At 39.2% G+C, this 12,530-nt stretch overlaps 1 protein-coding gene across 13 annotated transcripts; it reads right to left on the bottom strand.

Annotated features, from left to right (window-relative positions):
* Positions 1-212: 212 nt before the first annotated feature.
* Positions 213-10,324, bottom strand: ap5s1.L (adaptor related protein complex 5 subunit sigma 1 L homeolog). Of its 13 annotated transcripts, none has more exons than XM_041568503.1 (5): positions 10,288-10,306; positions 9,021-9,167; positions 7,998-8,139; positions 5,595-5,777; positions 213-2,095 (listed from the first exon to the last, which is right to left on the bottom strand). In XM_041568503.1, exons 4-5 carry the CDS (start codon positions 5,774-5,776, stop codon positions 1,669-1,671), a joined length of 609 nt encoding a protein of 202 aa, XP_041424437.1. In that variant the 5' UTR covers position 5,777; positions 7,998-8,139; positions 9,021-9,167; positions 10,288-10,306; the 3' UTR covers positions 213-1,668. The 13 variants fall into 13 exon arrangements, with proteins under 13 accessions (XP_041424437.1, XP_041424435.1, XP_041424436.1 ...); XM_041568501.1 differs by lacking the exon at positions 10,288-10,306 and adding an exon at positions 10,104-10,209; XM_041568502.1 differs by lacking the exon at positions 10,288-10,306 and adding an exon at positions 10,050-10,183.
* Positions 10,325-12,530: the final 2,206 nt, after the last annotated feature.

Here is a 12,530-nt window from a genome sequence, read left to right as displayed (position 1 = left end):
TGCAGAAAGCACCATTGGGTACTGTATAACAAGCTATAGGACAATAATAAGTTGTCTTGTGCCAATCGTTGGGTAAAAAATATGGGACATAGACAGTCATATGAAAAATTTTGGGAACCCCTCTTAATTCTTTGGAGTTTTGTTTATCATTGGCTGAGCTTTCAAAGTAGCAACTTCCTTTTAATATATAACATGCCTTATGGAAACAGTAGTATTTCAGCAGTGACAAAGTTTATTGGATTAACAGAAAATATGCAATATGCATCATAATTGCTACATATATCTATTTTATCCTCCCACCCACTAGGAAAATTTCCTACAGACACCCATGTTATCAGTCAGCCCACAACTTAAATATCAAGGCTGCAGAGACAAATAATTGCTCTACCTACAGATTACTCATATTACATTGAATGCTTTATGCATGGTATGTCACTTTCAGCCTACATTAAACCAAGGACTACTTGCAGAAAGACACGCTGTGTCAGTCTCTCTAAGTGAGTTTCCCCCAGCTGCCAGAATTAAACAGCAAGTCTCCAGCAGAAAAAAATATATAATTTGTCATATAGGCACTCAAGGGCTGTCCCCCTAAAGCTGCCGCCCTAAGCACAGACCCCTGAGTGCGTATATATAAATACAGCCCTATACAGTGCTCTTACAGACGAGCATTTTTAACTGTTTCCTGGCACTGGATCTTTCATATGATCCAGCGTAGAAGAACACAGTAAGAAAGCAGGCCTGTATTTCCTATTAGGCTGTACTCAGTGTCGCACAGGCAAGCGCTGGACACTGGCGTAATCAGGCTGCATTCCATCTGTGTTCAGCACTTGCTTGATCCACAGTGAATATGATCACATAGGAAATTCAGGCCTATATTTTTTCCTGTGTTCCCTATTCTCCCTGTGTTACATTAGCATCTTTATAAAATATAGCATAGCATTGGTAGTCCAATTTCCCTTATTTTAAATTGTATATGATTTCAAAGAGCTTTGGCCATTGTGGTTAAAACTCTTTGAGTTCTATATCCCTTAGACTATTTCGGGTATGAGCAAGTTAGAATCCCATGATTGGAAAACAGGTCCATGAATTAAGGTGGCCATACACTATAAGATCCGCACGCTTGGCAAACGAGTGGATCTTTTCCCCGATATACCACTAACGGCAGGGCTATATCGGGGGTAATCTGAACATTCGGCCTTATGGCCAAACAATCGGATTACGACAAGCGCAATGGGCTCAGACGGGTCGGGAGAAAAATCAAACGTGTCCAGATATCTATCGGAAAGACCCGATGGAAGCCTCCATTCACGGGCAGATTAGCTGTCAAATTGGTCTAAACGACCGATATCAGCAGCATTATCTGCCCTTGTATTGCCACCTTTAGGTCTATAAATTATGCAAACAGAAAAGTAACAGCATCTCTTTTTCCTCACTACAATTCGTTTGACAGGTAAAGATTTACAAAAAAAAAAAATATAGCATTTTTGTAAACAGTATATTTTCCTCAGCATTACTGAAAATTATCAATATTTACACAAACACTACAGATTTACTATAGCTTTGCTTAGTCACCACATTCCACATTTTATAGATTTAATCTTTAATAGCAGTAACAACCCAGAAACAGTTGACATTAGAATTAGGATTTCCATCAAAACCCAGAGTGTCCTACAGAGGCATACTGCTGATGAGTTCCTTCTCTAAAGCCTGCGTAGCCTGATGATTAAGGAACAGCAGCTGTCCATGTGGCATGAATTTGTCAAGGCTCATTTCAATTTTATCTGCTTTTAGTACAACATTGCTGCTATTTGTCAACAACTTTAAAGAATCTACAAGGTATTTTACAACTGTCCTCAAAGTGCATTCAGCCAAGGTGAGGTTTTCCTGTGAATCGCAAATTAGAGAAAATCCAAGAGAATACACAGAAACCCACAGGACAATCTTCTCACAGGTAAATAAATCTCCTGGAGAAAGGCTAAACACTCCAACATCCTCTTCCAGTAGAGATATGGGTTCATCTGTTGGATGGACAATAAACTCACTGGCTGGCCGACCAGATGCCTGACGGCTGAGAAGGCACATTGATTCTGCTTGCCTATCAATAAAGGAAATATTTTTCTTAATATGTGGTAATACTATTTAATCAATAAAATTAATTACTATATAATATGGTATAAAAAAGTCAAAGCAGTCAGAAAATTCTTATAATTATAAAAAATAAAACCAAACTATTATTTACTTCAGTAAGAGCAATGCACCCCATTTGTTGGTATCCCATTGAGCAATATCTGCATCTTGTATGTTGTGCTCCATTTGCTGAATCATCTCGTCCTTGCTAAATGTGACAGGGTTCAATGGGTGGTACAGTTTACCGTGTCATAATCCAGTCCTCCTTGTAAGATTTTTGGGAATCTTACAAGGGTTTGCCAAGAAACTAACTTTACACATTTTACTGCAAACTATTATGCATTAAAACATTTATAATGACATTAAATGATGTTAAAAAAGCCAGGAGGATCTCAGTCTGAACCACCTGATTTTCTCATGGGCTACTAGACTGCAGCACAGTCAGTCCTTCCTATCTATGAAACATTTTTAAAATACAGTAATAAAACATTTTATACATGGATCCCTTATAAAATAATAACATTCAAAATCAATGTTTAACCTGTGTGTATTGTTGAGCCATAATGTTTTAAGTTTTTCATCCACTTTGATTCTGATATATATTGAATACTACACCCTGCAATATTTAGTATTTCCATGAATATTGAAGGATTACCCTCTTACTGCAGGTCAGTGGGAACTGGCAGTAGATGCCTTCCCCCTCCATCAAACTGTAATATTGCCTATGTTTTCCCCCATTCTCACTGATAAATGATTGCCCCAGCCTGGCCTCACAGACCATGGTTCCCAAACCTTCACCTGTATATATTCCAACATTGGTCAAATCCTTCTATTCACCCAAACCCAATCTCTTTAGAACTGCATGCTTGGAGACTGTGAGGGTTGTGAGATGTCACTGGACACACTTTTGTATAGAAGGAAACAAGTAACAAAATGTACCACAAAACATTCTCTCAGAACACGGTGCAATTCTTAATTTCCAGAACTGCAGTGTCCCTAGGTGATTTTTGCCAGGTGCATCGCTGGCCAATTTCCCTAACGAAATATTCCAAAAACAGCTTTGTTCTAGTAAATCAAACAAACAAAAACTATGGCACACAATGCAACTATAAAACCAGCTCCACAAGAGCTTACCCCTCGGCGCAGATTCTGGCATCGGAGTTCCATGCAGCCATCTTCCGTGTTTTCAGCAAGCTGAGTGGGAAAATTAGCATGTCACGCATGCACAGTTGGAGCAATTTGTCAGTTTGCAACAACTATGCATGCGCGGAAACTCACTGAAGCGCCAGAAGAAGACACAAAGACCCGGAAGATGGCTGTGTGGAACTCTGATGCCAGAATCTGTGCCGAGGGGTAAGTATTAAGCATGGGGCATTTCCCCGAGGGGGCAGTTAGGCTAGAGGGAGGAGGGAGGGGGGTTTACATGGGGTGGGGGGTACGGGTTTTTTTTGTCAAAGGGTTGAATTCTCCTTGAAATAGTCAATGCTGGCAGTAGGGATGTGAGAAAAATACATGACTCACTTTTATCGAAAATCCCTTTCTCTCAGTCCCAAAAGCAGAATTGTTTTCCTGGCACTTCTCACATTATTAATATTGCATTTCATATTCATGAACTTTCTCCAACATAAACTTTCCCATACTTTTTTAACTAACTTATCCACACTCTTATACATTGTAAGTCCCTCATTTACAGACCCTCATTACAAACCTTTACTATACTCCACATGGAAGACTTAAAATATTAAGAAACCGGTATAACTCTCTTACTTCCACTCTTCAACATTCATGAATTTTAAAATGCACAAACTCTTAAAGTATAAATAATAATGTAAAGCAGGAGTCATAAAACCACCAGATAATTGTAAAGCAAACATACAAAGTAGAATTACTAGACGCTTGTTCCCTGAAGGTTTGGTAACCTGGACAACTTCCTTGTAGATGAAAATAGGTGGGAAAAGATTCCTTATAAATAATAATGACTATAGCTTCAATCCTCAAATTTGTTTTTCTTTACATGCAATCCCGTATGCCCAATAAGATTCTAAGCAATTCAGGGCAGTGTAGCATCCCTAACACCCTTAAAAATGGGCGTTTCTTCATGCAGTTCCTTGTGGTAGATACTCTAAGTGTTCCATTGCAAGGAACCACATGAAGAAAAGCAGCCTGTTCTTTTGAATTACTTTGTTTTCACACTTCCTTGTAGTAGGGCAAGTACAAAGCATTCAAAAGAACAGGCTACTGTAACTCATCCATTCCCATGCAGTAGAACACATTAAAAATCCGATGCCCTAAGAGTTTAAAACCAAGAGGTTCAGTTTGATGAGAGGGTGAGAAAAAACAAGCTGTGAACAAAATGTACAGAAAGCTCTGAGTATGTATACACTTCTACCTGAAAATAGGTTTGTGAATTGGCTGCTGGTGTCCTGACAGGCACTCTTGTTTCTGCTCTTGCATTGACTTAATGTAATTAATATCTGGGTACTGTAAACTATGCAAAGCACTGCACATTTTAAAACCCTTTGCAATGTTATACATTATATATATGGTACGTATATTTACAATTCCTAGTATTCTGTAAGAATTTTAACACTAGTATGCCACAAACAAATATACCAATTTTATGTTACTATTGCACTGAGCTGATGCTTATTTCAATATTTCCAGAATAATAATTAGTGCTTTATACTGCATGCATTTTGGCAATAACAAATCTGTGCAAGTCAGACCAAATGCAGTCTGTCAGATGTGAAATCTTCATTATTGAACTGGATGCAATTCTAATCCCATACAGTTAAAAAAACAAACTGCAAAAACATGTAGAGATTGCATTATTCATTACATTGACCTGATTTAATTTTGCAAATGAAGTACACAATTAGGGCTCTTAATAACGAGTGTTTTTCCTGTGTTCCCCTGTGGTGGATTTTTCATGCGTTCCATGGCACTGAATGCAGGTAGAACAATTCAGGATTGTTCTTCCTACGGTTGTGGATTTTTCATGCATTCCATGGCAGGGGAACAGTATTTAAAGCAGCCTGTCAAAGGCTCACTCTGATGCAGGAAAGTAACGAACACAGGTAGAACAATTCATTCTACGACAGAACGCAAAATTCACAAAAGAGCCCTCACAGACAAGCTTTCATCCATTCCACGTGAAGAAACACAGCCTGTTCGCCTTCAATTAGTTTGTACTCATTGGGCTCTTACAGATGTGCATTTCTTCATGTGGTTCCTTGTGGTGGTTATTTCATGCATTCCTTTCATATATTCAACTGCAAGGAACCGCATAACAAAAAGCGGCCCGTTATTTTCAGAGAGTTTGTGCTCATTTTGCTGCAGGGAAGCACCGAAGACAGTAAAAATGCAAATGGAATGCAGAAAAAACACTGTAAATCTGTAAAAGCCTTTAATGGGTGAATCCATTGCATCCAAATCATTATCTTACACACAGGGACTATCATCCTTACCTTGCAACTATGGTTATATGTTGTTTTCGTTTTATCCTCTCATTTTGCAAGCACTGTTCATCTAAGTTCTGCTTTTGATCGATCAGCTCATAATTGAAAACTTTCGAATAGAGCACTCTGCTGGAATTTGGAGTCTCATCCAAAGTGGCACCCACAGTGTGAATAACAAAGCCATAAACCATCCTGGATACGTGAAGAGAGATGTAAATATTGTATAATAGTCCAAATTACCCTAAAAACCATGCATTGATTTGAACAAAATACTCAAATATGAAAGGCCTGAATAGAAATATGAGTAATTAAAAGTATCAGTAACAAAAAATATGTAGACTTACAGACCCCCATTTGAAACCTGGAAAGAGTCAGAAGAAAAAAGGCAAATAAATAAAATACTATAAAAAAAATAAAATAATGAATACCAATGGAAAAAGTTGCTTAGAATTTGCAATCCTATAACATACTAAAAGTTAACTTAAAGGTGAACCACCCCTTTAAATAGGATAGGGAACAGTGTTGACAGTTGCAATTAATGTTTATTTAAAAACAATCAGAGAAGTAGATAGAATGTATGCTAGAATTACTGTGTAGTCTTACTACATCACCATGGCAAGCGATTTTTTAAACTTCTCCTTAACTTTAAGGAATACATTGTGTAATTCCATTTCTGTAACAAGATACAGTTTTCCTAATACTGAAAATGTTAATGTCTCTACAGTATGTCACAAACGAAAATACAACCAATTTGGGAAGCTCCAAATCTCTATAGCAGGGATCCCCAACCTTTTGAACCCATGAGCAACATTCAGAAGTAAAAGGAGCTGGGGAGCAACACTAGCATGAAAAATGTACTTGGGGTACCAAAAAAGTGCTGTGATTGGCCATTTTTGGATTGTCAACCTACATTGAGGCTCTGTTTGGCAGTACACCTGATTTTTATACAACCAAAACTTGCCTCCAAGCCTGGAATTCAAACATAAGCACCTGCTTTGAGGCCACTGGGAGCAACAACCAAGGGGTTGGAGAGCAACATGTTGCTCACGAGCTACTGGTTGGAGATCACTGCTCTATAGTCTAGTATAATAAATTTAAAGATTTCATGATCCAAAGTAGCTATGCTATATTGGACAGCCAGAGGACTAAGAAGGGTTTTGTAGGTGACGTGATGGAGCAGTTTTCAGCAAAGAGAAGCACCAAAACAGGGGACAAGGTCAGCAATGTTTACCATTAATGGGATGGGGGTGCCTGATAAATAGGCTCCCTTTCACTGATTTTTGCATTTCTTGTCCTTTAAATCAAACAAAATTCAGGCCATGTCAGAAGGCCAATTATCAGGGGCCTTGTGACCACTGGTGGATTTTCATTAAAGGGAATCTTGCAAAAATATTTTCCCCAACCAAAGGTTCAAGTTAATAGAGTCCACAATCTGGTTGGGGGGTAAAAACAGTAGTTTTATTTTATTTTTTAAAGTCCTGGGCCTGCCACTAGGGGATTGGCTAGGCTGAAGGAAGGTTCAAATTTCTTTCTCCAAGCCTAGCCAATTCCCTTGTGGCAGGAGCAGGACTTAGAACTTGAGGAGGAAAAAAATGTCAGTAGAGCTTTTTATTATTCTTTTTGTCAGTTAGGTTTCAGAAGGCTTAGCCTTCCCTATCCTTAAAGGATAACTCCGGTTTCCAAACCAAAATTTGATAAAGAGGCCCACATAACACAAAAAAACCCTAATATATCCATCACAGTTACCCGTTTCTTTAAAAAGTATAAATGAATGCCATGTTCTATGCTGAAATCCAGCTGTTTAACAGTTCTTCTCTTCATGCATCATTTCAAATCCTGGCAGGGAAGGAGGGACTGAAACACTGATGTTACAAATTGTAACAACTTCTCCACAGCTTGCAGACAGCATGCAGGGATTACATACAAAACAATGCATTGCACTGTGATGTTCTGTTCCTTATTGAAATCATGTGTGCAGGAAATGGTGAGTTTTGGAGGATGCAGGCTAAAGACAGCTGGCTGTTGATACAAAGTAACAGTAGTCAGCCAGCTCATCAAAGTAGTCAGCCAGCTCAGCAGGAGAGCAGGGAGCTAGGCTTAGGGAACTGTGAAATCATTAAAAATTCTGCATATTTTTCAATTGTTGTATATTGTAAAGTTGCTTGAAATGATGTTTACAAATGCTTAAATTATGTTTTTGTGGAGTTCCCCTTTAATGAATATTCGCCCATGAGTACAGTGTAATCATTTGGTGGTAAGGGGGTGGCAGCACATTACAATGCAGTGAAATAAAGGCAGGCGCTGCGGAGAAACTTCACAGGTCTGGGTATATTCACTTGTGTTCCACCATGACATTGCCTAGGCACTTCCTCCCTTACAGCCACAGCACCACAAGCATAGTGTAGCATTTACCATTCTCTTTCCTGTCCTGCGCAAAAGCTCACCCCTGTGCAGACTTCTGAGACAGGAAGTATTAGTGCAGCCGATTCTGAATGGGATAGCTCTGCATCATCATTCAAGTTGACTCTTCCTTTCCTGCCCTCTTAAAGTGGACCTGTCACCCAGACACAAAAATCTGTATAATAAAAGTCCTTTTCATATTAAACATGAAATCCAATTTCTATTTTTTATTAAAGCATTCATAGCTGCTGTAAGCTCATTTAAAAATCTCAGATGTCAATCAAATATTGTCTGCCCCTCCTCTATGCCATGGGCATAGAGGCGGGGCAGACAATTACTTTCACTTTCCATTCAGCACTTTCTAGATGTCACTGCTCTCCACACATTCCCCTGTTCTCTTTACGATTTAATTGTGTAACCAGCGCATGGGAATGGACATTGGGTCCCCCATTCTGGTGCACAAACAAGATTCTGAGATGATACAAGGCTTTCCTTAAAAACAGTGTCCACAAAATGGCTGCTGCCTGCTTGCTATCATTTTGAATTCCCAGACTGAAGGAAACAAGTTTCAAATAATTTATATAGTGTAATTAAAGTTCATTTTGCTTGACTAATGTGATAAAATAGGATTTTGAATAATTTTTTTGGGTGACGGGTCCCCTTTAAAGATACAACTTTTGGAATGTGTTTCTCGTCTTATGTGCTATAGAAATTTTTACCCTGGTTGGTGTTTCCAGGCAGATTCCACAGCAACCAATATGTAACATGGCAACCAAACAACAGTCCCCAATACCTCTAGTTCACTCACTGGAAATGTAATTCACAAGGGATTGTATTGTGTGGCATTGCAACATACAGGGAAAAATATAAGGTAATATTATAAAGGACAGTAGAAGCCACAATACGTTTCATGACCATATAAAGGCACTATGTCAAAGACTAAGGCTTTTATATAGGTCACAGAACTACAAGGTGACTTCTAATAGCCATGGAAAATAACATAGCATTTGCATTTAAAAATTGCTCTTTACTCACTCATTTGTTCATAAGAGTTGTCAGTTATATCTGGTTCCCAGTGGCCTCAATGCAGTTGCTTATTTTACATTTGAATGTGGCTCAGAGTTTTGTTTTTTTTTAAAGGGGGGGGGCCCAAACCACCCTCGCTCAAAACTGGAATATATGCTGATGGTGAAAAGCAAAATAAAGAGAGAGAGAATATCAATTAAAAAGAGGAATGGAGTAGAGGCAGTATTAAAACTAGCAAGAGAGAAAGAGAAAAAAAACCCCATGAGAGTAACATAAGAAAGCAGAATAAGGGAACTGTCCTGAAAAAATGTAAATATCTGTGCTGTTGCTGCTGCTATTTATCTGCAGCGTGCATGTTTACCCTGAAGAAAAAAGGGTGCCACTATGTGAAAGAAATGCAGCAAATACATCATAGGTACCACTGCCTGCAACTAGTGACTCAGTTTTTTCCCAAGTGCTCCATGTGGTGGTGATGCTATGGCTATACTCATTACCCTCTGTGTGCACTGGATCCTGCCCCTACCACATTAGGTGCTTCCAAGATTCATCCTGCAGCCCCAAGCTAGAGTTCAACTACACCTCAAGATCCTTAGTCAGGCAAAGCCATATAGTGGGTTTTAGCTCAATAAAATGGACATTAAAAGAGCAAATTGAAGCTACTATATGTCAGGTCCTTGCGGTTAGTGTTTTTAAAGCAGCAGTCTCTTATGCAGGAGGAATAAGCACTACATGTGCCACTAGCCATAGGCAAATACATTTCTTGGCATTTTGTTAATGTATTACTGGGTACTACCAGAGAACTAGAACAGCTTCCTTTACTCACCAACCTGCCACAGATATTACATTGTAGAGCATTCACTATCTGGGACATAACTGCCAGCACTAAAATGGCTTTATCTTCTATGACATGCCCTGTATATATGGGACATAAGCAGAGAAGTATGCTCAAAGTGTTCAGGTAAATAAGGCCTCCCCAAACACAGACATCACCCTCCGCCCTTGCTTATGAGCCTTTTTATATGGAAGCAATCAACTCACAAGATCCTGCTCTGTGTCTGTTCACAATGGTCAAAGTCAAATCACGTTAACTACCTATTTATCCCGTTCCATGGCAAGTTACATTGTTTAGTGTCACGTCTCCCCCACCCCCATACTCAATACCCAATACTGTGAACTCGCCTGCTTCCTTAGTGCTCTGTATCAGAAGCTTCTGCTTCCTGTTCTAACGTGAAGCCACGCCCCCTGTTATTTTCAAGGAAATGTTTCTCCTCCCTACCAGCTGCTCGGTGAAAGGAACTTTTCTTACAGTGACAGAGACGTCTGCAGTCTGAATCTAGAAGGCGCTAAGTATATGTGGATGTAACACCGCGTGTTGTTAAAGAAGTGCTTCTATAGGGTGGGTGACGTTTATTAAATGAATACGCCCACCATATAGCAGTGCTGTTCGCCTAGCAACACACTGTATAAAAGACAGGTGTGGCTCCCAGCATTAAATAGCTCTCTTTATCACCTTATCTAGGGTTGCCATCGCTTGTAGAAAAAGCTCTAAATATAGTTTTTATCCTCCTTCTCAATTAATATCATTTGAATAAGTATAATTTTTGCCGGCTGAGCTATATATTACTGGGTATGTGGCAACACGACCTGCAAAACACATATTCTGCATGTAGCTGTCCTCACACTCCCAACGTGTATGCAACGCTGTACCATGCAGGTGTTAAAAGGTGTTGTTCACCTTTAAAGTAATGTTAATTATGATGTAGAGAGTGATGTTCGGAGACAATTTGCAATTGTTTTACATTTTTTAATTATTTGTGTTTTTTTTAAAGTTTTTAGCTTTTTATTCAGCGGCTTTCCAATCTGCAATTTTAGCAATCTGGTTGCTAGTGTCCAAATTCCCCTGGCAACCATGCATTGTATAAGAGACTGGAATATGAAGAGACGAGGGCCTGAATAGAAAGATGAGTAATAAAATGTAGCAATATCAGTACATTTTAGCTGTACAGAGCAGGGGCGTAACAAGAGCGCGCTGGGCCCCCTGCCAGAAACATTTTCGGATGGCCTGGTGCACATTGGCGCAACTGCTTGCACCTCTCTGCATCCTCCCTGCCGCATGGTTGTTCAGACAGGATTGTGTCAATTAAAAGAAATAGAAAGCGCCAGGGAGCAGGATTTGAATGCTATGGAAACAGACCCTGCCCTCCCCTGCGACCATGGGACCTGCTTCCTCTATAGTTACGCCACTGGTACACAGCATTTGTTTTTTAGATGGGGTCAGTGACCCCTATTTGAAAGATGGAAAAAGTGAGAAGAAGGCAAATCATTTGAAAACTATAAAAAAAGACCAAATGAAAAGTTGCTTAGAATTAGCAACTTAAAGCACCCCTTTAAAGGGATCCTGTCATCAGAAAACATGTTTTTTTCAAAACGCATCAGTTAATAGTGCTACTCCAGCAGAATTCTGCACTGAAATCCATTTCTCAAAAGAGCAAACAGATTTTTTTATATTCAATTTTGAAATCTGACATGGGGCTAGACATTTTGTCAATTTCCCAGCTGCCCCATGTCATGTGACTTGTGCCTGCACTTTAGGAGAGAAATGCTTTCAGGCAGGCTGCTGTTTTTCCTTCTCAATGTAACTGAATGTGACTTAGTGGGACATGGGTTTTTACTATTGAGTGTTGTTCTTAGATCTACAGCCGTTATCTTGTGTTAGGGAGCTGCTATCTGGTTACCTTCCCATTGTTCTTTTGTTTGGCTGCTGGGGGGGGGGGGAGGGAGGGGGGGGTGATATCACTCCAACTTGCAGTACAGCAGTAAAGAGTGATTGAAGTTTATCAGAGCACAAGTCACATGACTTGGGGCAGCTGGGAAATTGACAATATGTCTAGCCCCATGTCAGATTTCAAAATTGAATATAAAAAAATCTGTTTGCTCTTTTGAGAAATGGATTTCAGTGCAGAATTCTACTGGAGTAGCACTATTAACTGATTCATTTTGAAAAAAAAAATAAAAAATTCCCATGACAGTATCCCTTTAAGCACAGACTCACCCTTTCTTTAATAAATATAGCCCAAAGTTTTAGGAACCAGTTTTTATGTCTAACGTCTCCATCGAAATAAATCTTGACCCACACATGCACTTAAGTTAAACAGAGAGGACTGAAATTATATATTTGTTATTTTATATTAGCTTTATAACTAGAACTGGATGTTTGGGGTGACCGTGCCACTGCCGAAAGCCAAAAAAATCCATTAGTGACTATTGTGAATCTCTATACAGCATTTCCCTTATTTCATTGGGCATCATACAGTAATTACAGGTCTTTTTTTAGCTATTTTTCATAGCATAATGAATAATAATATACAGGAAATGCATGCAAGATTGGTTCTAATTTGCAAAAACCCCTAAACTTAGTTTCTGAACAGCTGCTCAGAGCCCACTGAGCATGTGCATGTCAAAGACACTTTCCAATATGGTGACCCCCTGTGACAAATTTGATCTCCTGGAACATTGTTG

The sequence above is a fragment of the Xenopus laevis genome, chromosome 7L (genome assembly GCF_017654675.1).
Source record: "Xenopus laevis strain J_2021 chromosome 7L, Xenopus_laevis_v10.1, whole genome shotgun sequence".
NCBI classification, from domain to species: Eukaryota; Metazoa; Chordata; class Amphibia; order Anura; family Pipidae; genus Xenopus; species Xenopus laevis.
Note: the sequence above shows the minus strand (reverse complement) of the source record. Positions and strands in the feature narration are given on the sequence as shown.